The following is a 25,893-nucleotide window of genomic DNA, read 5'->3' as shown; positions in this document are numbered from 1 at the left end:
ACCCATCAGTGTATATCTGCGTTCGGTACAAGTACAACTCATATATTAATGGCAGTGTTGCTTGCTTCAATGCTACTCTGGAATGATTGCATTTCTTTTTGATACCCGGAATTTCTAGACGTACCTGCGGCTGGTCGAGGCACCACAAGGGACGTGCAATTCTCGTAGCTTGCGTATATCCTGAAGGAATGCTGTTTAGGTGTTTGGTTAGGAAGTTTTAAAACGTAGCACGTGTTCTTTCGGAGTGTAGAAAGGCCAAGTGGTGGTCGGAGACACGGCTAGCATATCTAATGAGTGCTCTGAGGCAATCCACAACTCTATATGTCCTGACCGGATGGTCCTTGGCGAGCACAATTATGGCATAGGTAGGAGCGCATCAGGGAAGTCCTAGGCAGATACACAGTGCCTGACCATGCAAACTCTCCCAAGAATGAGCATTGAACTTGCAAGTGTTCGTCCGTACCGGCAAGCTGTATCACAATAGACCCTGAAATAGGGCCCTGTGCATCTGTAGCATGAAGGCCACAGAAGTTCCTCATGCTTTCCCGCACATGAATTTCATTATATGCACAATAGATAGCAGTCTCACCTTCAAGTACGCACAATGCGGGCTCCACAAAATACTTCTATTGATAGTTATACCCAGGAAACGATGCGTACGTGCATATTTGACACTCTGCCCATTGATGTAAACAGGGTATGGCGTCATTGGTTTGCGTGTAAACGCAATCAACACGCACTTGACATTTGATATAGTCAGGCCTTGTTTCCGAAGGTACGCAGTTGAGAGGGTGGCTGCCCGCTGTATTCATGCACGCACCTGAGGGCGAGTAACTGCAGCACTCCAGAGGCAAATATCATCGGCGTATATAGATAGGCACACCGACTTTGGCAGAACCTTCGCCAGACCAATGAGGGCAACATTGAACAAGGTGGGGCTTAAAACACCTCCCTGAGGTACTCCGCAGTAGGTGCAATGTCCACTAGTTCCACTCTCATCTGTTTGCACACAAAAAAACTCCTGCCAGTTATATAGTCTTTTATCGATTGAAACATTCGTCCACCAATGCCCATTGCTGCGAGAGAAGTAAGGATGGCATCATGAGCTACATTATCATATGCACCTTTCACGTCAAGAAAGAGTGCCACTGATATACGCTTGCGACTTTTTTCTTGCTGAACAAATGTCGATAAGTCAAGGACACAGTCGATGGAGGAGCGGCCCCGACGAAAGCTTGTCATGCAGGAAGAATAGTTGGTGTATCGTTCCAAGTACCACTAGAGACGAAATAAAACCATTCTTTCCATCACTTTTCCGAGGCAGCTTGCGAGGGCAATAGGGCGATACACTGTCAAGTCCAATGGTGATTTTCCCGATTTCAGAAGTAGTATTACTCGACTTATTTTCCATTCTCGGGGAACACTGCCGCTGAGCCAGGAGTTGTTGAAGCATGTTAAAAGTTCTCTTCTGGCTTTTTGTCCAAGATGTCCCAACGCACTGTAATACCATCAGGACCTGGCGATGACGTGCGCTTAGAAGCGATTAACGCGCCTTCCAGTTCTTTCATGGTGAATACAATGTCCATTTCTGGTAATCGAGCCACAGGAACGATCACGGCGTCGATGCTCTCGTTCATAATATTTCCGGACACTCTCGTGCAAAATTCTTCAGCCACCCCGAGTTCTGTTTTTCCATGATGGAGTGCCAAAGCTTTAAAAGGGTGCCGTTGTTGCGGAGAGGAGCCAAGATCCACGAACTGTTCTCCAGATATATGACAGCGGTTTATGAGGGTCTAGAGATTCACAGAATGCTTTCCAGTGTTCGCTCTCCAGCTTGTTAATGCGTCACTGAATCTTTTTCTCGAGCCGTCTTGCTTCACTCAGGCCGTAAATTGATATTGTGCGTCTGTATCGTCGTTCATCACGCTTTCGTATAGCTCTTAATCTTTCCAGTTCAATGTCTAACTGTGTTATTTTAGACGAGAATGATATTTTACACTTGGAAGCTTGCATAGTTTCGGTTATGGCATTTTCCAGGCTGCAGGCAAGGCCTTCTTGGCAAGCGTCTTCAATACGAGATGTAAACATTGACCAGTCAGTGCCAATTATATCCCTGGAAAAGAAATTTTTTTTGAGTCCATCGATCTTCACATAGGTGGGTATATGATCACTCCCACGAGTCTCAATGTCGCAAGACCATTTAACTTTGTGACAGAAGCACCATGACACCAATGTCAGATCAAGGCAACTGCCATACGTGAGACCCCGCAAATATGTTAACGTACCATCTTTCATGATGAAAAGGTCGTAGTTGGAAGCGAATGTAACGATATTCCTGCCCATGGCATTCATCGTAGTGCTCCCCCAAAACATGTGATGGGCGTTGAAGTCACCGGTATAATCCAAGGCCCATTGGTCTTCATTGGGATGACTTTTAATTGATCGCCGTCAAATCGCGCTGACGGAGATATATGTCCACCAATAAGTGTGAACGAAACAGCATTATTCTTTATACGAAGACACTCGTTCTGATTGTCGTAATTTGAACTTACTGAGTGTGAAACATAAGTCAAGTCTGTGCGGATGTAAACAATTACTTTGATTTGTTCTTCGCAAGCGGCTCAACAAAAAGCTTCATAACCGGACAGTCTATAAGGCGTTGACACGTTTGGTTCACATATGACAAGTATAGAGAATTGATTGGCCCGAACGAATTGGCGAAAGTCCGAGATACTCGACTTCATGCCTCTGGCATTCCATTGAAAAATCGACGCACTTTTAATTTCAGTGCGGAAGAGAATTTGTTGAGCCATTGTGCTTATACGATGTTAGCAAGCACTGGATTCAGTGCATCCAGTATTTGCAGTGCACTCTTAGCAGATGGAGATTGTATGCTGTTCAGGAGCGTACGAATCGTGGCAATTAATGATTGCACGATTGCAGTCACTTGCCTGTCTTCGTTGGAAAAATCTGAAACCGGGATCCCGGGCTGGCCGTCATGAAACTCCTTCGGTTCACTTGATTCTGCTTCCCTTCGAAGTGCAGGACACTCTGTCGAAGTTAGGGCATGTTCACTGGCCTTGTCCTTTACAGTCTTTCCCACATCATGTAATCTGGGAGGCAAAGGAGGTGGTAATGATGAGAGCTGGCAAACGCATCGAGGAGGTAGCGGACGTCCTTGAAGACCGACGTCGACGTGAACGATGCCTTCTGACTTTAGCTTCGGCTTCTCATTGAGAAGAGTGATCGCGCACCATCTCCTTCAAGATGGCAAATTCCTTCAGAATACGCGAGCAGCCATTCGATGTAGCTTCATGGGATCCATTTCCAGTTATCCTATGACCAATAGCGACATTGGCGGGGCATTTAAAACGACCGTTTACCACATAATTATCTTATGTGAGAACGAAACATGCAAATTGGGTTTACATATATAGATCGTTTACAACTTCCTGTGCCGAACGATAAAAAGAAACACACACACACACACACACACACACACACACACACACACACACACACACACACACACACACACACACACACACACACACACACACACACACACACACACACACACACACACACACACACACACACACACACACACACACACACACACACACACACACACGCACGCACGCACGCACGCACGCACACATAAACAAACAAGGGAGCACTGAGTGCAACTTAGTCCATATATGGTGCCGTGAATATCGCTGTATAGGCAACTCTCTGCACAGCAATGTGCGCTATAGAGGAAGGTACTCATTTTATTAAAGAGCATACTCATGTCTGTAAAGCGGTGACGTCTCTAGCACCTAAACACGTCGTAGCATGAAACATAAACAGTGCTTGCGATTTCTTGACCAGCTAATTTAATTTGTAATCGCATTGATACGTGGCTTAGCTTCCATCTCAGACGGCCGCTAGGGACCAGTATAAGTGAACGTGTGTTTGCCAGAACCAGCAGGTTCACGACAGGCGTTGGTAGGACGTGTGAGAGAACTCCTGGCTTCGAAAAATTGTATACGTGCATAAATGTTAATATACCATAGCCAGTATAAATACAGTTGATCTAAAAGGGACATGAATATTGTCATGACAGAACATAAGAGACGACGTGCAAAAGAGCAGTCTGCTTCACAAATTAACTATACTACATCCGTCATTTTCTACCATAAGTAAATATCTAGTACTCAGTGGCTAATGGAATGGCTGCCGAGTGAATGGCGGCGTGAGGTATACATATTTGCTTTGAAATTGTATATACATATTTGCTTTGAAATTGTTATGGTACGTATTTGACAAATACCTAGCAGCAAAAAAGCTTAATTATGCCACATTGTTAAAAACATTGTGCAACATGGAATCGATTTCGTAGAAAAAATGAAGCTTAAATACTTGTTTACACATTATACAAGAGACGCGCTTCCATCCCGAAAACCCCACGTTGTTTAGGATTTCGGTGAGATAGTAAGGTTGCTTAAAGTAGCGTGGTTTCTATAAAAAAGTATCACATGTCCTATGAGGCGAAAAACTGAAAACACTCGAACTACAATGTAACAATATCCTTCCCAGGAGACAATCAATGGTCATGCTTTCGCAATGGTAAGCCACTATCTATACAGTGTAAGCGTTGTAGTGCCTCCCAGGCCTCTCTAATATCAGGAAGTGGGCGTGGACGTGACAAATGGGACGTCATAAGCAGCAGTTGACGGAGCTCAGTTAAGAGCGCTGCTGAAGCACTTAGCATGCATAATTATATCAAGGAACGGCTGCATTAATTTCTGTGAGGTTTATGTGGTAAATATCACCGACGTAGCTTACCCGTTAATGTTGATAAATTCAAATTTTATGTATGAATTGTTTTCTTTGTTGCCATAAACTTTTTTTGTGTTGCCAGTGAGATTACTTCAGGTTTGCTGTGGCATGATAACCGCTTTGTAACGAATTCCACACACTCGAGCATGCACTGCCATTTATCATTTTCGCTTTTTCTGCGTGAATGGCAGAGGCATGGGGTCGGTTGGCTATAGGTGATCTGTAGCTCTCGTGGAGGCCCTTCAGCAGCGAAATCTGGTTAATTACATGTACTAACGGCTCGATCGTTGCCCCGCCGTGGTGGTCTAGTGGCTAAGGTACTCGGCTGCTGACCTGTAGGTCGCGGGTTCGAATCCCGGCTGCGGCGGCTGCATTTCCGATGGAGGCGGAAATGTTGTAGGCCCGTGTGCTCAGATTTGGGTGCACGTTAAAGAACCTCAGGTGGTCGAAATTTCCGGAGCGCTCCACTACGGCGTCTCTCATAATCATATGGCGGTTTCGGGACGTTAAACCCCACATATCAATCAATCAAATCAATCAAAGGCTCAATCATTGCTATGTGGTTCGAAGACGTAGCGAACTATGAAGAAAACAAATCGTGAAACAGAAACAGGATAAGCAGTTTTGCCTTTTTCTTGATACGCGACACGTTGTTACTAGCCGTTGTAACAAATCGGGACTGGGAAAAGATACCTTGAAATTGTATCGCGATACGATACAAGATACTCAGACAAAAAGCACTCGAAGATACATATACAAGATACTGTCGTAAAAACTGCATACAATATGATACTTACGAGTTTTATTTTAATATACTTCGATTAATTCGCAAATCAGTTTTTATAGGCCCTCACAATCTAGTAGCGAACGCGAATGCACAAAAGCGATGACTGAAAATTTTCTGAAATGTCCCCGATTTCATTTTAATGACATGTATGTTGAAATTTAAGAAAGTTTTGTCCTACAGTGCATTAGTTTAATACAGAATAATTTACGAGGTTTGTTTTAGCTGCTTAACAGTTCGACTACATAGACGCTTTGCTGACAGCGGTTCTTGCTTGTCATTTATGTATTTCATAGGAGTCGCTGCTTAGCTTGCCGACTAGCTAGCGGAGTGCTATCTAATCACGCAAGCTTCAAAAAGAAGCCTTCACACGATGACATGAATACTGATGTGCAGTTTCAGCTCGTCCAATAAAGGCCCTCTGCAATCCCAAATAACCAGCATGCACCAGCAACAACACTCAAGTGGGAGCACATGTGCCGCTCAGAAACTTTTGTATTGTCATGTGGTGTTGACTATGACGAAAGCGACAGTCATCCTGGTAGAAATAAAACTCACTATTTAGCTAACTCGTTCCCAGAAAACTAAGTAAACCAAAGTACTTGTCAAGCGCGCTGTACTCTGATGACGGCAATAAGTGTCCTCGCCCTTTGGTAATCCAATAATCGGCAGAACGCGTCTTGTACTTATACAGCAGTGATCCCACCTTCCAGCGTTATCGATAGTGCGTGTGTAAGCTGGCGAGTTAAAAAAAGTACGCGTACTCTGCGCGTAATCTGAATAATACCTATTGAGTTTTTACGTTCCAAGTCTATGATATGATTATGAGAAACGCACAAATGGGGGACTCCGGAAATTTCGACCATGTGTTGTTATTTGACGTGCAATGAAATATAAGTACACGCGCCTCCAGCATTTCACCTCCATCGACATGCGGCCATGACAGCAGGATTTGCGCGTAATATTAGCAGCACAATCTGAGACAATCTCGAAGTTTACGAAAGATTGCGCGTGGTTCGCGCCGAGTGATCATATGCTTTCTTGTGACTTAGACTCGATCACGCCAAAATGACAAATAAGAAGTAAAGAAGAGTGTGTGGCAGCATAATTGCACAAATAATCGTGAGCCAACGCCGTTATTCATGCTACTGCTGTCTATAGCTACGAGTGCCTGGCAACCTTGGCAGAAGAGTGAACAAAAGTGAATATAAATGCGTAAGTAGTAGAAAGAAAAATAAAGAGAGCAATCATAGGTAAGAGTCATACACACAGTTCATTTTGTCTTTACTTTACAAAAGGTTTAATGCATATTCACCAGACTAAAAGAATAATTCAGAGCACTAGGTGATGTGCTTGATGTAAGAGAAGAAAAACTGGGACAACACTTGTGCTAAGAATAAATAAATAAATAAATAAATAAATAAATAAATAAATAAATAAATAAATAAATAAATAAATAAATCATATTATTTCCTTTAGGTAAGGTGGAGTACAGGACTAAAAGCTCAAGAGCTTGACGAGGCCCTGACCCCGTTCACAAGTTGACAAAGCAGCAGGAAAGGCAGTCAATCATGCACAACAAATATGAAATAAGCATATAGGTATAACATCACAAAAAAGAAATACTAAAAGTTTATGAAAACAGTGCTGAGAGAAAAAGAAAGTAGTAAAAAGAAAGTAAAAAATCATATTATATTTTCAAAACCTCTTTGAATAAAAATAGTAGAAATAAAGCGGCATGGTACGCCAAGATATCCTCTGATGGGTAAGTGCTTTTTCTATTAGTATCAGTACCGGTTTTGCTATCGTTCTACGCTTGAGAGCGGCTTCAGAATTCCTGCTGTGGTCGTCGCATGAATTGTGATACGCCACGCTTGCATGTGGCTAATGATGAGTGTCATGCCTCTGACAAAACTGAAAAGGGAAGAGATCTCGTAAACAAAAGGCACGTGGGCAAGCACGCGAGCGTAGTTTCTGTCGAGACTGCGCGAGCTATGTCGTGTTGCTCTACTTCACCGAAAGGAATGCGCCCACATCATAGTCTTCCCTGACTGGTGGTGTCTGGTGATTGATTGATTTGTGGGGTTTAACGTCCCAAAACCATGATATGATTATGAGAGATGCCGTAGTGGAGGGCTCCGGAAATTTCGATCACCTGGGGTTTTTTAACGTGCACCCAAATCTGAGCACACGGGCCTACATTTCCACCCCCATCGGAAATGCAGCCGCCACAGCCGGGATGCGATCCCGCGACCTGTGGGTCAACAGCCGAGTACCTTAGCCACTAGACCAGGGCGGCGAAGCATGGTGTTTGGTGAAAAAACAAAATCATGTTTGGCCCTTAGTTTTATTCAGGTGGCTTAGTGGCACCAGTACCAGCCTGAGAAGCGGAACTCAGTCAGCGATTGTTGTTTCGCACGGTATAGCGTTGCGACCGCAGTATCTGGTATCTCAAGATCCATCATAGCTTATCGAATGTAGTGTAAATGCATATATAGATACTCGTCTTGTGCGACGTATCGCCATACAAATACAAGATAATCAAAGAGTAGCCAAGATAGTAGTATGTCAGATGCATGTATTCTTGATATTGCCCAGCTCTGTAGCGAATTTATAAAACCCAAGTTGTGTTTCATTAAGGGGCAGATACCCGCCTAGAGCGCTGAAGCTCCTTGGGGAAGGCCCATGAGATGCGATAAGTTTAGAATTGCTTTGTGTTTTAAGTGGAAAGCTGAATCATGGAATTTATTAAAATTATAATGGCTCTGCAAGGAAAGGTCATAAGTTTATATCAGTCGTGTCATTGTTCCGGCATAAAAACATAAGGCATGGTGCTATAAATACCAATGCATTTTATGCTGTAAACACGAGAGTTGGGCAGCTTGTAAAAATATATTTTACTCGTAACTTAAAATTTCATAAGGTACAGCTTCCCCTCCCCCCGTACTTCTTTGACCAATGGTATAAAACTCTACAGCCTCTACATTTACTTAAAGAATTTACAAAATATTATGAGTACTTGAAACTTCGAGCTTGCTTAGTTTGACTTACTATGCGATAAAACGTGGTATATTCAGAGCTCAAGTCAGCAAAAAGTGAGTTCATATCCTCCCTCCAGTATCAAGTTGTACTATTGCCTACCAGACAGTTCAGATTCAAAATTAATATTCTAACACTTCCTTCTGCGTTACTTACTGTAGCAACAAATTGAAAATTTTCCATCGCTTTTTATATCACTATCACACAATATAACGCAAAGCAATGCAAAAGAAAAAATCATGAATTGTTGTCGAAAAATATCTAATCTTATAAGGCAGCGAAAAATTAGTTACAACTTTCCACCCCGTCACATATTCTGGTATTAAATATATTGATTAGGTTGTACTGGAACTTCATCGGTTATTTATTGTTGTGGCTAATACATAACACTTTGAGTAAATGAAAACAACACCGTAATGTCTTCAGACTAGTCTTTCACAGCACATATACCTTTCAATGCATTCAACGCCAATGCAGCAAAAATAACTTCCGATGGTTAACAATTTTTTTCTGACTCCGTGAAGCTTTGCCACTCTTCGAAATCACTTTTCTCCGCCTCCGCTCATGTGTCTAATGCACGGTTCAAGCAGGTCACCTTGATTCGTACGGCGTGTACCCTATTATCGCGATAATCAGCCGAGAGTATAATAATGGTGGTGGACGACTGGTACTCTTTGTCACTGTTATCCGAGCGCCGATATTAAACACTAGTTTGTGCAGTGTATCCCACTGTGCAGTACCACTTCTGTCGCGATTTCGCATGAAATCGACTGGAGCCACTAGCCGAGGATTTTCGTTGGGATACGGTTTTATGATCTGCAGAAATTTATATTATCATATAGCCTTCCGAACCTATTATGAGCTCGGCTAAGGCTCGAAAATGAGGCGCAAATTTCTTGAGCTCGCCCGAGTCTTGCCCGAGCCAACTGAGCTGGGCCTGGGAAGTCATGTACAGCCGAAGTCGTCCAGCAGTTGAGTTGGATGCCCATAAAACAACAGCACTCTCTAAAGCACGAAGGTGCTTTGGAGAGTGAAAATAAATTCTGCGTTTCACCGTCATTAGAAAATTATCCTGATAAGTAATAGTCAAAGCAAAGAGAAGGAATACATAATTAGACGAATTAACTCAATTACTTCCTCAATGCATGGCTGCCAAGGGCATTGGGAATTCAAACTTTAATGGAGTGGAAATACGAAATCTCACAAGAAATCATGTCACGGGCAATTTGTTCTGCTTTAAATGCTTCATTTGTTGTTATAAGGGCCAACCTTAAACGAGAAAGAGCCCATTGCTTTTATTTCTGCGTTTGCGCGCAGGTGGTGAAGATGTTGCTGACTGTGGTCATATTGTTCACGGTATCATGGCTTCCGTACCACGCTTACTTCATCTACCTATTTCATCACCCGGGTGCCGCCTACGCGGACTGCATTCAGCACGTCTACCTGGCGATGTACTGGCTTGCCATGGCCCATACGACGTACAACCCTATCGTCTACTATTGCATGAACCAGAGGTCAGTACTGCGCGAAAGGCAATGAAGCATTCTCAACGTCCAAGCACCAGAATCCAAGGTGCTAAGGCTGGTGCTCTATGTAAAACTACTTCAAATTTGAGTTACCACTCTACGGCCACAATAACATGCATGTGTATTTTAACAATAAAATACTTTGAATTGCAGCTCCAAGGTAAAATAAGCATAGTAGGTTAAAAAATTAATGCTGTATGTATACATTTAGTGCAAAAGGCCTTCAATTTAGAGATTTAGGCAATACCTGTAACATTCGAAAAAATAAAAGCTGCCACATTGCAAAGCAGGGGCCAGTTCATGTGAAGTTTTCCTTGCTTCGTCTCAGTAAGAATGTGCAGTGCTGTGTCAAAGCAGATTGTGTACAAGTGCATTTATTGTGAATACACAAAGAAAATAAACAGGGGTGTGCGAACAGTGTATTTTAGAACCGAATCTGACACGAATCACAATACTGTTTGAATATACAGTTCTTGAATGGTGAGGTAACCATTTTCAAAAAAGCTATACAAATCCACAATATTTCTTTACAACACATATTCTCAAAGTTTATGAAACATTCTATGACGACTTTTAACTGGCAAACCTAACACACACACACACACACACACACACACACACACACACACACACACACACACACACACACACACACACACACACACACACACACACACACACACACACACACACACACACACACACACACACACACACACACACACACACATGCACACGCGACAAAACACGTGTTTATTCATGCAGATGTGTACAAACATTGCACGGTCTTCTGACACACACACACAACACACACACACACACACGCACACACACGCGACAAAACACGTGTTTATTCATGCAGACGTGTACAAACATTGCATGGTCTTCTGACACACACACACATACACACACACACGCACGCACGCACGCACACACACACACACACACACACACACACACACGCACACACACGCGCGCGCGCGCGCGCGCACGCACGCACGCACGCACGCACGTACGTACGTACGTACGGACGCACACGCAACAAACACTTACGTGTTTATTCATGCAGACGTGTACAAACATTGCATGGTCTTCTGACACACACACACACACACACACACACACACACACACACACACACACACACACACACACACACACACACACACACACACACACACACACACACACACACACACACACACACACACACACACACACACGTACGCGCGCACACGCGACAAAACACCTGCGTGTGAATTTATTCATGCAGACGTTTATAAATATTGCATGGTCTTCCGAAGATGATTGCAGTTTTATTCTTCATCTTCATTTATTAAAAGATGGAGACACGAACTGACTAATTCAATACAGCTGCTGCACAGTGAAAGAATTAACACAGTAATGCATAATACAATAACCGAAACAGATGTAAAAATACACACAACGTTATGCAATGACCTATTTCCAAAGTAAATAGAAAACAGGAAGAAAAAGAATTGAGTGCAGCAGATACACAATGCTCTGATGTGTCTCGATCGATGGGCCACGCTAGCCTGGCCGACAAAATCACCTAGCTCATAATATGATAGCGGATTGATGACTCTTCTGCATCAATGACACTGATATTTTAAGCAAGCGTGTGTTCATCCTGCGATCAATATGGCTCCGGCAGCCCCGCAAAAGCTAGCGCTCCAAGCATTCCCGTTACGCAATGAATAAAACAAAACAAACGACTCCTCAATGTTCCAATGTTCTGTTGCTTTGGGGCCTTCCGGTTGGTGCTGATTATTCAAGATAAGTTCAATTCGAGTACCGAATCGAATACGTCACTAGTGGGTTCATTATTCGAAGTTTTAGGATATTCGCATTCCCGTAACAGTACAGGATAAAAGCTTGAATGTGAATTCGGATGATTATGTAGCTCGAATACATTTGTAATATTGCTTTTATCCTGCTTTCGCCTGCCCTGGTATCCTCCGCAAGTTATTCAGGCTTTGAATGAGTATAGACGAAAATGAACACGTATAGCAATAGTACAGACCAGAGTCAGCATATAAAAGCTACATTATAACTCTGAACATAGCAGGATGGCATTTTCCAGTTCTGACGGTCCTTTTGAGTACATCACAAATTACATTTTGGTAGCATTAAGCCTCCCCAAAACGAAGAGCCGGACAGACTAAAGCTTTCTGTGCCATGAAGTACACATGCGACCATAGGAGAAAGAAAAGTACATTTATTTATTTATATACACATTTATTTATTTAGTTATTTATTTTAATACTTTATAGGATTGAAAACACTGAAAGAAAATGAAAAGAAACAGTGATAAGTCCAGTTCAGAAGAAAAAAAAGAAGAGAAAGTCATGTTTGACTCTTCCGTAATAGAGATAGGTAAAAACACAAAAGGAAAACGTGTCCTTATAGAAGCAGTTGAATGCTTACCGTACATTGATATAAGAGAGCTTACCCAATATATATTGGTGCTTGATATGCATCCACGTTAACGCGTAGTCATACATGTCCATACCCACGACTAAGATCTATCAATATTGATTAAACAAACCCATGTGTTCATATAGGTGAGAGTGGAGCCAGAGACAGCGATGGCACAGACAGAAGAGCTTTACTGATTGGACTCAACAAACTGGGCCGAGGCTTCTTTTTCGCGGCACGTTGGAGCTATTGAATGCATGGCCTGTCCACAGGCAAACGCAATGCGCGTTGTGTGTTGTCTTTTCGCCGGCCACGTTTTTTTTTTTTGTGAGGCGACCGTAAGCGGCGAACGCGGAGTCACATTCGTACGAACAAGGCGCATTGCTCTATGCGTTGCAGAGCTGTGTTTTTGGTATTGACGAATGCTATGAGCAACACAGGTGCTTGTGCTAAGATCACCACCTGGGGGCGTGTTTGGCGTTGACAAATTTAGCATACTCCTATTAGAAACGCGTTCAATGAAACAGACGTTTGCAAACGACGCGTTGAAGGAACTAAACGTCATGATGCATTATTGTCACTTACCGAAAACGCTGAGAGAACTGGGGAATATATAAAAAGCGATAAAGTGGAATGCTGGGCCAGTTGGTAAAACATAATGTGGAAATATATGAGCGCACAAGGTAGCAGGAAAAGCACTTGACAAGGAAGACGCCCACTTACAACTTAACTTTTATTAGAAAACATTCATTGCACGAGAACACAAACGCGCAGGCGCAACCAACTATCACTTAGAGGTTTCACCCCCACCCCCCATGCCCCAATAAAGGAGGTATACATTTATCTACTTCAACAACTCATAAAAGACACCTCTTTTTCACTCATTGCTACTGAAGGAACACTGATGCACGTGCTTGCGTTCGCCCTATCTGTTCTGCTTCCATAATTTCTCTGGTCAGTTTGCGTATTGATTTGCCCAGAATTCTCATGCTGCCAAACTGCGGATTGCACCCACAATCGCTGCAGTGCATTGACAAGTGCCTGCCACCTGCGAGAACCTTCTAGGACGTCGCATGTTCTCGGAGTCGGTCATTTAAACAACAAGCCGTCTGGCCGATGTACACTTTTCCGCAGCTCAAGGGGATTATGTACACAACCCCTGAAATACACAGTACGAACAGCATGGCATGTTTCTTGGTGCAACCGCTGTTGATTGATATGTGGGGTTTAACGTCTCAAAACCACCATATGATTATGAGAGACACCATAGTGGAGGGCTCCGGAAATTTCGACCACCTGGGGTTCCTTAACGTGCACCCAAATCTGAGCACACGGGCCTTCAACATTTCCGCCTCCATCGGAAATCCAGTCGCCGAAGCCGGGATTCGATCCCGCGACCTGCGGGTCAGGAGCCGAGTACCTTAGCCACTAGACCACTGCGGCGGGGTGTGCAACCGCTCTTGTTCACCCTTCCACGATTTCCTATCATGGGGCACAGTTTTGCCAGTTTGCAGGGAGCCGTGAGAACAACGCGTACTCCATGCTTGCGCCCAGAACCAAGTAAGATGCCTGCTCAGTTCGGGTTACCCAGACAGCTTGCTTGTGGCAGTAGGCAGTACCACGTTAAAGAAGTTAAACAGGTTAAGTACCACCAACACGGCGGAAACGAGGTCAACAAATACGGTTGTAGCCTAGCCCTATATGCACAAGATTTCGCACTCCTTGATGAAGATTGGGCGCAAGCACGGGGAACGCGTTGTTGTCACGGCTCCCTGCAAACTGGCAAAACTGTGCCCCATGATAGGAAATCGTGGAAGGGTGAACAAGAGCGGCTGCACCAAAAAACATGCCACTCTGTTCGTACTGTGTAATTCAGGGGTTGTGTACATAATCCCCTTGAGTTGCGGAAAAGTGTACTTCGGCCAGACGGCTCGCTGTTTAAATGAGTGACTCCGAGAACATGTGACGTCCTAGAAGGTTCTCGCAGGTGGCAGGCACTTGTCAATGCACTGCAGCGATTGTGGGTGCAATCCGCAGTTTGGCAGCATGAGAATTCTGGGCAGATCAATACGCAAACTGACCAGAGAAATCATGCAAGCAGAACAGATTAGGGCGAACGCAAGCACATGTATCAGTGTTCCTTCAGTAGCAATAAGTGAAAAAGAGGTGTGGTTTTTGAGCTGTTGAAGTAGATAAACGTATACCTCCTTTTTTGAGGGAGGGGAGGGGAGTGGAACCTTGAAGTGATAGTTGGTTGTGCCTGTGCGTTTGTGTTCTCGTGCAATGAATGTTTTCTAATAAAAGTTCAGTTGTAAGTGAGCGTCTTTCCTGTCAAGTGCTTTTCCTGCTACCTTGTGCGCTCATGTATTTCCTCATATAACAAGTGTATTTCTTGAATGTACGAAGTATATGACCATAGCGCAGTGGGTAGCGTACACGGTATCTGTCGCTGCGGACCCAGAGATCATGAGTTCGTTGACAGGACTTTTTTCAATCCGAAGCGATTCTTAGCAAACTTCGCCGAGTTTGACTGTATATCTATCTATCTATCTATCTATCTATCTATCTATCTATCTATCTATCTATCTATCTATCTATCTATCTATCTATCTATCTATCTATCTATCTATCTATCTATCTATCTATCTATCTATCTATCTATCTATCTATCTATCTATCTATCTATCTATCTATCTATCTATCCATCCATCCATCCATCCATCCATCCATCCATCCATCCATCCATCCATCCATCCATCCATCCATCCATCCATCCATCCATCCATCCATCCATCCATCCATCCATCCATCCATCCATCCATCCATCCATCCATCCATCCATCCATCCATCCATCCATCCATCCATCCATCCATCCATCCATCCATCCATCCATCCATCCATCCATCCATCCATCCATCCATCCATCCATCCATCCATCCATCCATCCATCCAACCTCGACATTTAGCTTACTACACCAAGATTGATATGGCATAACATCATTGCATGACGAGCATAAATGACTAGTTGTAACTTGAAAATTATAATATGCATGTCTTGAATGTCATGATTTACACGTCATGGACTTGCTGCTCCTGCGGTGGTTTCGTTCACATGACATATTGGGAAAATTGGTATGGTATGACATGACTGTATGGCGAAAATAACTGACATTCTCTCAAGTTGAAATCACGACATTAGTGTCATTTAAGAACACGACTACATGCTACGCTCATGATGCGCTTGCAGTCGTTTCGCTAGCTTCACATATATTGAATTTGGTGTTACTTGACGTGAATAAATGATGAAGGTATGTGACTGGTGCAAACATTATAATCATGATATGCGTGTCACGTAGGAACATGACTTAGTGCTACGCTCATGATGCACTCGCTGTCGTTTCGCCAGCTTCACATATACCAAATTTGGTGTTACATGACATGAATAGACGACGAAGGTATATGACTGATACAAACATAATAATCATCATATGCGGGTCATGGAAGAACGTGACTATACATGCCACGCTCATAGTGCGCTTTTGGTCATTTCACTAGCTTCACATATACCAACTTTGGTGTTACATGACGTGAATGGGTGAAGAAGGTATATGACTAGGGCAAACATGATAATTATGATATGCGTGTCATGTAGGAACATGACTACATGCCATGCTCATGATGTGCTCACGGTCATTTTGCTGTTTCACATACACAGAATTTGGTATTACACACTATGAGCATTGCCGGTAGTCAAGTTTTACGTGACACGCATGAATTATTGTCATGTTTGGACGTGTCATTTATCTTCGTCGTCTATTCACGTCACGTAATAGCAAATTTATTATATGTAAAGCTAGCAAAACGGCTGCGAGCACATCATGAGCGTGTATGTGGCCATGTTCTTACATGGCACGCATATCATGGCTATCATGTTTGCACCGGCCACATACCTTCGTTATCCATTGACGTGACGTATTACCGGATTCGGTTTATGTGAAGCTAGCGAAACAACCGCGAACGCATCATGATTGTGGCATGTAGCCATGTTGTTACATGACACGTATCTCATGATCAGTTTGTACCAGTCACATACCCTCGTAATCTATTCACGGCCCGTAATACCTAATCTGGTATATGTGAAGCAAGCGAAACGACCGCCAGCGCATCATGAGTGTGGCATATAGTCATGTTGTTACATGACACGCGTGTCATAATTTCAATGTTAGGGTCTGTCACTTGTGTTCGTAGTGCAGCTTTGTCACACCATGCCAGTTTTGGAACGTCATGTGAATTTAAATCATGACATTCATGACATAGATATCATGATTTTCATGTTAGGAATAATCACTTAAGCTCGTCATACAGTCATGTTATGGCACACCAATTTTGGTATTGATACCATTACCTAAACGGCCAGGAGAGCTAAAAGTCGTAGGCGGCTAGATTGATAGATAGATGGATAGATAGATAGATAGATAGATAGATAAATAGATAGATAGATAGATAGATAGATAGATAGATAGATAGATAGATTTGCAGATGACGTGTGCATTTGGGTGTCTGGCATGGACGTTTGGCTAGTTCAGATTGCATTGAAAGACGGCATATACATTATTAACTGCTTTTGAAAAGAAAGAGGAATGGTTCTGTCACACGCAAAGACAGCTGTATTGCCCTTCACCCGTAAGAAGTTAAAAAAAAAAAACATCAATCTCACTTTGGAGGGAGAACCACTAGTTACGGTGACACAGCTTCGGTTTCTCGGAGTAATACTTGATAGGCAGCTATCATGGGCACCTACATAAAGAAACTCGTAAACCAGGTGAATATGCTAGTGAATATACACCGCAGAATAGCTGGGACACCATGGGGCAGATCTGTATCATCTATGCTCGCTGTTTACAATGCTTTAATATGAGAAAAATTCCATATTCTGCAACAGTCTTACACGGCCTTTCCTGCACTTCAGAGGAGCGATTTCAGAGTATTAGCTAGGAAACTGTGCGCCTGCCTAGGTGTTCCACGAGCGACTTCCAGCAGCCTTGTCATAGCAGAGACTGGACAACCATTCTTTCCAGTCATGAGAACAATCAAAATATGCCGCCATTTTTTTCGCTTACAGAAGCAACACAAAGACATCCCATTGGCACTGGAGATTTTACGAAGAGATAAAAGCAATGCTCATGAAAAAAATAAGGATTAATCTACGTACATTACCAAGAGATGAATTTTGGAGCTCGGAAGTTGACTATCCTCCGTGGCTGCTTGCAATACTAAGAATTGAATTGTCAGTAGATGGCATAATCAGAAAGATAAACATGTTCACCCATGCTGCTCTACAACTAGCACTTTATCAGATACACATGCGTTATCCAGGGTACCTGCAAGTTTACAGAAATGGCTCAAGTAATACAACGTATTCAACATCAGCATTAATTATACCATTGCTCAATATTTAGGATTCACTTAAATTATGTCGCATGACGTCATCTACAACAGCTGAGCTTTCGCTATTCTGTATGCTATAAAGTTGAGAAACTCGGCAGCAGACGCGCGAAAAGGAGTACTTTTCAGCGATTCACGGGCCGCATTAACATCACTCTCCAGTACAAACACGACAGTAATTAGTGAAAGTATGACGTACGAAACACTGAAAAAGCTCACCAAAGCAAGCAAGGCGCAACATGAGATCAAAATTCCGTGGATACCTGGCCATTGCGACATTCCTAGAAACACAGCTGCCGATGAAGCGGCACGACAAGCAGATCGTAATGATGTTACTGTTTCTTTACCAACTTCGGAAACTGAATTGCATAGTATTATAAAAACTACAACTTTCAGAATAAGAAAAACTGCTTGTTTTGACCAAAGTACAAAGAGCTGCGATTTATATCACATCAATCCATTCATTGAATTCGAAATTACGCTAGCATTATATAGAAGTATGGAAACTTTTATTCGCCGTTTGAGGCTAGGCACCGCACCTACAAAACATTTTTTGCACAGAATTGGCAGAGCTAAAAGTCCCGAATGCGAATTCGCAGTTATAGATGAAGACGTATGTCACTTTCTCATAGACTGCGCACATCATGACACGCCGAGACGCCGTTCTAAACTGCAACTGTTGGCATTAGACCACAGACCGCTTAGCATCAAGAAACTTCTGGGCCCATGGCCAACTGGAGTTTTAAAGACGCACGCTTTAAAGATGTTAAAACATTTTTTGCAAGACAGCAGAATTGCTGGAAAGGACTGAGAAATAACGAACTTTCATTTGTATAACACATGTATTTATTATGCGCAGTATCTAATGACACCCATCATGTGTGTGTGCTGAAGTGAAAGACGTGTCGACTGTTATGTACACAAGAGGGGATACATCTACATAAGCACCAGACGTGTGCTCTGCTGTTTAGTGCTGGTTGGATCGAATGTTAACGAGGGACTTTATCAGAGACTTCATTCGTTGACTTTTGAATATTTCCTTATCATTGTGTTGTGATATGTACGTATAAGTGTGTTTTTGCATATGTGTGTTCGAGTGTTCTATTTTCATGCACTGCTTGGCATGTTTTCCTTTAAGATATGTGTTCCAGCTGTCATTTAAAGACTAAAAAGTAGCTGGCACAATACTTGTGCGCCATCATCTATTTATATAACATGTCAATAAAAAAAGAAATACTTCGCATTTATACTGAAAAAGGAATTTGAATAAATGGATCCAATTAGTTGTGAGTAAATGTTATATGTTCAAAAATTTTCAGCGAAATGATTGTTAATGATATGGAACGGTACTTATTCGGAGAATCTACAACAATCGATTTATGCACAGGAAGCCCCTTCAAAGCCTCCGAGCCAGATGGCTGCGTAGATGTATATCATGTATTTGAAACTGCTGCTTCCGGAACTAGCAGGACACGTTGCGCTTGACGTAGCACCGAAGCCACGCCTTCAGCTCCGGGTTACGATTATATATCAGAGCTCGTTCAGTGTAAAGCAAGTAGCGTGATGAGGATGTTCAGAGTTTAGTGGAGCAAACACCAGCCATGAATTCTGTGGGCCAAAATGTAGCCTTGAAGTAATAGAATATGCGATCAGTGAAAAAAAGGCTGATATGGCATTATATATGCTTTAAAAACAGGTATTAGTAAGTGAATACCCATTTAACTATTAAAATAGTGACATAAATAACAAAATGTTCTATAGATGCCATGTTAAGATATGAAGATAGATGAAAGCATTACGGAGTATGTAGAACTACAAGGGTATAAGGGTCTTTCAGCACATGTGCATATCAATGAAAACCCTAGGGAATGTTACTGTCACAGGAGCACCCTCGATTGACAGAGATTGAACTGTGAGTTACCTTGACTAAAAACGTGAGACCGGCGCGAAAGGCGCAGTACAGTCACAGCGAAAACTTGAAGAACAGCCTTTCAGAGCCTTTTAAAAACACTCATTGGGTAACTACCGCAAGCACACTTGCCTGATGCCCACTAGAGCATTATTAATTAATTTTTGGGGGTAGTGCCGGAATTCGCTATGCTATTTTTCGTCATTCTTCTGAGAAGCGTGGTATCCGCTAAACACTTGCAAAGACTTTTGTGCCAATGGTTCATGCAGTGGCTGACGACGATGAGGAGTTATGGCTGAAGTGGGTACGCACCTCAGTTATTAGGGCAACAAAAACAAACTTTTATAATGGGTTGGAGCATTGGACGGCCCTCTCGGTACGTTATTTGCACTGTGCGACGACTGGTTGTCTTTTGATGTTTTAAAACGCTTTATAATTCGTATTAATGTGATTGCTTTCCCTACATCAAGCCTGCCTAAGGCAAGTTTGCCAAGTGACAAGCACCGGCGTAGCTCAGAAGTAGAATACTGGGCTGGCATCCAATGGATTTGGGTTCGAGCCCCACTGTGTCATTGGTTCTAGTTTTTTTCTTATTTCGCGCGACGGGGTTATGGACACCGGCAGCAGTGGCAGCGGACAACTGCGCGTGATTCGAGTTGTCATCTCATAACAGCTTTCGCTGTAATAACAGATAGCTGAACGTTATTTAGGAAAACTAAACGTCATTTCTTGCTAAGAAACTGTTGAGCCCTAAGAAACAAAACCAGCTGACTATGGATGACATGAAAGGCTTCCAGACTTGATACTAAAGTGAATGACGTGCTTGGAAACATTAAGTATAATGAGTTGCGTACTGCTCACATGGATCAGTTATTTTACAATTAAAACATTGTTCGTGCATAAAGGGCTCAGAAGTATCCATACAGATACAGCCTTACGTCTGCAGATCGTGTCAAAGGATGCTGTGGAACCGTAATTGATGATTTGCAGGTTCAAGCGGTACTTCAGGCGCTTGCTTTGCTGCTGCATGCGTTCACTGGAGCCCCGAGATGAGCGCCAGTACAGCCTCACCCACAGCCGGTTCAGCGTGGCCAGTAGGACTCGAAGCCTCCACACAAATTCCAAGATGGCACGAAACGACAGCACTGTGAACCACGTTCGCATCTCTCGCAGTGTGCCATTACCAAGTACTAAAACAGAACAAATTGATGTCCACATGTAATGAAAAACAGCAAGTACAACCAATAAAAATAGGAACTACAGCCCTACAGAATACTGAATCGACAAGCCGATAATGTAGAGGCTTCCTGTCGGGCAGTGCGTCAACACTGTTGATCAAATTTTCATCGACACGCCACGAAAAAAAAGCACATTGTTTAATAAAGTGTCTGAGCTACCTTCGGTAGCTCAGACTATTTATTAGTCCTAGCTTCGGTAGCTCTGAGCTACCTAAGTTTGGTTGTTGTGTTGTTGAATAGCCCCCTATTCCTTCATTTTTTTTCAGTATTTCTGGCCACACCAAAAAAAAAAACACACAAAAAACTTCCAAATACTAGCGCTGAAAAGTGGTTAAAGATGTTAGAGCCATTTCAGGTCTCCGCTTCACCCTTCATAAAGACTTTCCTATCACATAAAACTAGCGTGTGCAGACAGCTGCTAATTTTGAATCCGTGGGTATCCGATACCACGTTTTGTCCAGTGCATATCAATAGTTGATTTGTGCACTAATATTCAGTAAGGGTTCATACAACAACAACAACAAAAAGCTAATGAAATTCAAACAAGCTGCATCAATACTAGATGGTTGCTCGTTATCTCATTGACATAAAACCAAACGTATGCCGATAGAGGCAAACTTTTTTTCCGGTTGCCAGAACTTGGCACACATACGAGAGAAAAGCAAAGGAAACAAATAACGCCACACGGTAGGTTGCGGTGTGCACCACAAGCAATTCAGAATGATTCAGTTGTGGTGAGCAACATTCCTTTGTCTTGCGCCTCAGTCTATATAGATCAGTCCGGAATGTATCAAAATTGAACAATTATTAAGCATTTAAGCATTCAGTTATGGTAAGGACTATAGCAACATATCGCACTGCACTGTGAGGAGTGTGGCAACACACTCCTTATATAGAGGTATGGCCTGCACAAAATAAAGTATCTATGATTCTGCCTTCTTTCTTGTTACATAAATTGGGATCGTGAATTTAAATGGCTAAAAAGTGTTCAGTTTTTGTTGGTGTGTTAATGTCTTGCTCATGTAAATAAAGTTCATCTGAGAGTCATTGCTCGTGTTCATGTGCAATTTCATGTGTTGGGGTTATTCTGCGGCGGCACATTAAAGAAATAAATTCTTACTAACGCTCCCAAATGCCAGTTTGACTACTGTTCAGAGTTAAATTTTCTGGCCACATTGTTAGGAACTACACTTTTGAGTTGAAGCAGACGGCACAGCTGTGTGCGCTTACTTTAAAATGCCACTGATTTTTTTTTCATTTTTAGTGGCATATCATCTGTAGTAGTAGTTATGTCAGTTATTTTCATCCCAAGGTTTTCATCTGAGCATATTGTGCATGGTTCTTATTATGGCCAAGAAAAACTCATTCTGCGTCAAGCCTCACCGAAGACGGTAGTTTTCTACGGACTTCAACACAACACAAATATTATGCTTTTAAATATTATTCAAATAGAGACATAAAAAACGCTGAAATCCCTCGGAGTTGTGTACTTGGCAGGTTGGCTATAACGCAAACGGTGTTAGCAAAAGGCTCTAAGAGGCCGCTCTTCCAGCTTTTGCTGTGACAGTGCTGCGTAGTCCGCGCAGGCCTGGCGTTTTTTGCATGCCTTGTTATGTTTCATGGTGTATGGCCTTTCGAATCATACGTATCAATGTCGGTCATTGCTTGTAAGAATTATTGTATATACGTGGGTTCCATTACGTCGAAAAAACCGTTTGTAGTTAGAGCTGTTTGTCTGAAATGACGTTCACGCGTGGTTGTAGATGTGTGTGTATATGCACATAGAAGTTCTGGTTACTGTTTTGTTATTATTTTATTATTGTTTTGTCTTTTTGCTTTTGTGTGCTTTGTAATTATTACGAGACGACGTCCGATACGGCAGTAGCCAGGTTATATTTCTTTCCAGACGTGCGAGAGAAAAAGAGGTCCAGTCCGCGTGACAAACGATGATGATCGTTCCAATGGTTTGGTTGTACAGATGAAGATAAAGTGCATAGTCAGTGGTCACAGTTTAAATACAGCAGTAGCAATTATCACTGATGTGTGTTCTCTCTCTGCATCTGGAGAAACACTTCTTCTAAAGCTTTTCAGAATACCAGCTCCCACGCATCTACAATGTCTCCACTTAATTTGGGTACCAGGACACAAGGGTTTGTTTTTAAACGAAAGTGCTGATTATTTAGCAAAGGCGGTGGTTTTGGTGCCAATAATTCCGGTGTTCTCACTGACAACATACATTACAGTTGCACGATTTCGCACAGTAACTTTCAAAAAATGCTTATCAGACCCTGTCTTGACAGCTTCTCCAGAATATAATGTTATGGTCGGCTCACCTGGCTTGACGCCGCTTTGACGCATGAGACATTGCGGCTGGGCCTACCCTGATTTCTTCCGAGTCAGCGCTCCCAGAGATGCACCAAGAGTGGCAACAACAAAGAAATCATTCTTCTAGTTATCCCAGGTCGTCGGCGCCCCTCGTAAACCCTTTGGACACGCCTGACCGACTGACGGATTAGGAAGAGTTGTTGGCCGTCAAGGCGGCTTGCTTTGTCGTCTAGGTGCTCCGGGCAAAGGGCCCCAGCGTCTCAGAACCGTCTGCGGGTGCCTTTCTCACGTTCTCCATGGCGCCTTGGTGCCGCTGTTTCCACAAGTTGTGGTCTGCCTGGCGCCACATGCCCATCACTGCAACAGACTACGAAATGGACTTCCACGTAAGACTCCACGTCATCATGCTGTGCTGTGCTGTGTTGGGCGTGGTGTGCAGTGTTTTTTCCCTCGCCATGGGACGAACTGGGCGTGTTTCTTCTCTCTTTCCTTGGTCGGAAAGGAGGACCTTTCCCTTTCGGAGGCGGAGGTGAATATGGCAATTTTCAATGAAATGCCCTGGCCTCCATTGTTTTTCATGCAGAGAACCCTTGGAAGGCCAGGGCATAAAACGAGAGCGCCGAGGCGCTCCCGACAAGTTCTCACGGGCTCTCCCAAGCTCGCAGAAGCTCTCATCATAGTTCCATCGAGAGCTTCCATGATGCTACCACCATCATGTAACACGCTACCTGTAAATATTGCAAACTAAAAGTTACCGTTAGCAGCTCCGGGCTCCTCTCCTCGACATCTCCTCGAGATTCTGGCTGGCTCCGGTCCTCTGGGCAGACCTCCCGGTTACATCAATAAGCAGCTAATATTTCCCTGGAACAGTGAGTTATCGCGGTCGAGAACAATGGAAGTGGCCATAACCACACTTCGCTGCCGGGTTATCTCCCCCAGCTTTTACCTGCATAGAGCAAGTCAAGCGCTGTCTCCTCTTTGCCTCTTCTGTAAGGAGGAGAAAACAATCAGTCATTATTTTCTATCCTGTCACCGGTATACGTCATTAAGAAGAAGATTCATAGCACCACTCTTCGACACTTGTGTCTGCAAATATCCAAATGAGTCATTCTATCATTTGGCGCCTCAACTCTGGGCTACAGTCACAGGGATCTTCTACGCGATAGAGGAATTTACCAGTCAGAATAAAAGAATATTGAGCTAAATTTTTCATCCTTTCAACTAATGAAATATTTATATTCAGTAATTAAATTTGTTGTATTACCCATTCCTAGCTTACACGAGTAGTAATGCGAAGAAACAAAAAAAATTGAGCTAATACTAGGCCGATGCCCCTGCATTGAGTAAGAGCCACGAGAAGAGGAGAAGAAGAAGAACACCATTTTCCCTCATTCGCGAAAAAGGGCAGCTAGTTAGAAGGGGCGGCAACGCCGAATATATTGTTTTAGTCGAGAGACGTGAGCGATTTCGGTGCTGCGGCGACGACTATCAGGAGCCGCTCTGACAGAAGCGACGCGACAGTTGACGTCACATGTTCGGTGACATACAGTGACTAGTCGGTGACGTACGGATGGAAGGTGAATCTTCGGCGCTTGGCGAGAGCGGGCAACACGACAAAGCGTCGGCATCTTGGTGCTGCCGACCTGTGTGACGCTGTAGTCGTACTCTTGCCATCGTAGCAGGCAACGGCCAAGACGTCCCAACTAATTCTGCAAAGACAATAACCAACACAGAGCATGATGGTCCGATACAATTGTGAATTTCGGTCGTATAAATAAGGGCGAAACTTTTGTACGGACCTCACAATGGTGAGACATTCGGTGATGCTGTAGTTTCGCTCAGCAGGTGAAAAAGCTCGTGTAGCCCCCCCCCCCCCCCCCTTGTTCTTCGAAAGCGTGGTTCTGCAGAAGTACAGCACCGATGCAAATCTACTTCCATCAGTGTGAAGCACAGTAGGTGCAGCAGAGTCTAAATGACGAAACACTGGCCGTGATGTGAGGCATCGCTCAAAAGTGGGGAAAAGTGGCTTCGCAGTCATCTACCGAAAAAAGGGTGCTCTCGTGGTCAGAAGTTTGTACAGTAATATTTACATCATGATGGTAGGATAGCCACATCTAATACAGCCTGCCATCCCATGTTTTTGACATAAATAAAGAAAAGTTGTGCCGCATTAGTTAATTATGGTGGCATCACATCAACACGTTCCCGTAACCGGCCATGTGTTGTACACGAAACATTGCGGGGTTAAGTGTCCATGAGTGTTGAAAGGCCAATCTCTTTAGTGTTATCGCCATGATCGTAAAAAAAGCGTGAGCACTGGTTTAAACCACACAACAGGAAATATATTGACTGTCCACTGAACA

General features: G+C 43.2%; 1 protein-coding gene across 1 annotated transcript in view; it reads left to right on the top strand.

Annotated features, from left to right (window-relative positions):
* The window catches only part of LOC119176951 (tachykinin-like peptides receptor 86C), a 114,679-nt gene extending 92,427 nt beyond the window's left edge, over window positions 1–22,252 (top strand). Inside the window, exons 5-6 of the mRNA XM_075878243.1 lie at window positions 9,965–10,161; window positions 20,958–22,252. Coding sequence (XP_075734358.1) covers window positions 9,965–10,161; window positions 20,958–21,189 — 429 coding nt within the window. The 3' untranslated portion in view covers window positions 21,190–22,252. The remainder of the gene's footprint in view (window positions 1–9,964; window positions 10,162–20,957) is intronic.
* Window positions 22,253–25,893: the final 3,641 nt, after the last annotated feature.

The sequence above is a fragment of the Rhipicephalus microplus genome, chromosome X, assembly GCF_043290135.1.
Source record: "Rhipicephalus microplus isolate Deutch F79 chromosome X, USDA_Rmic, whole genome shotgun sequence".
NCBI classification, from domain to species: Eukaryota; Metazoa; Arthropoda; class Arachnida; order Ixodida; family Ixodidae; genus Rhipicephalus; species Rhipicephalus microplus.
The sequence above is the reverse complement of the archived record's forward strand: the minus strand, read 5'-3'. Positions and strand labels throughout refer to the sequence as shown.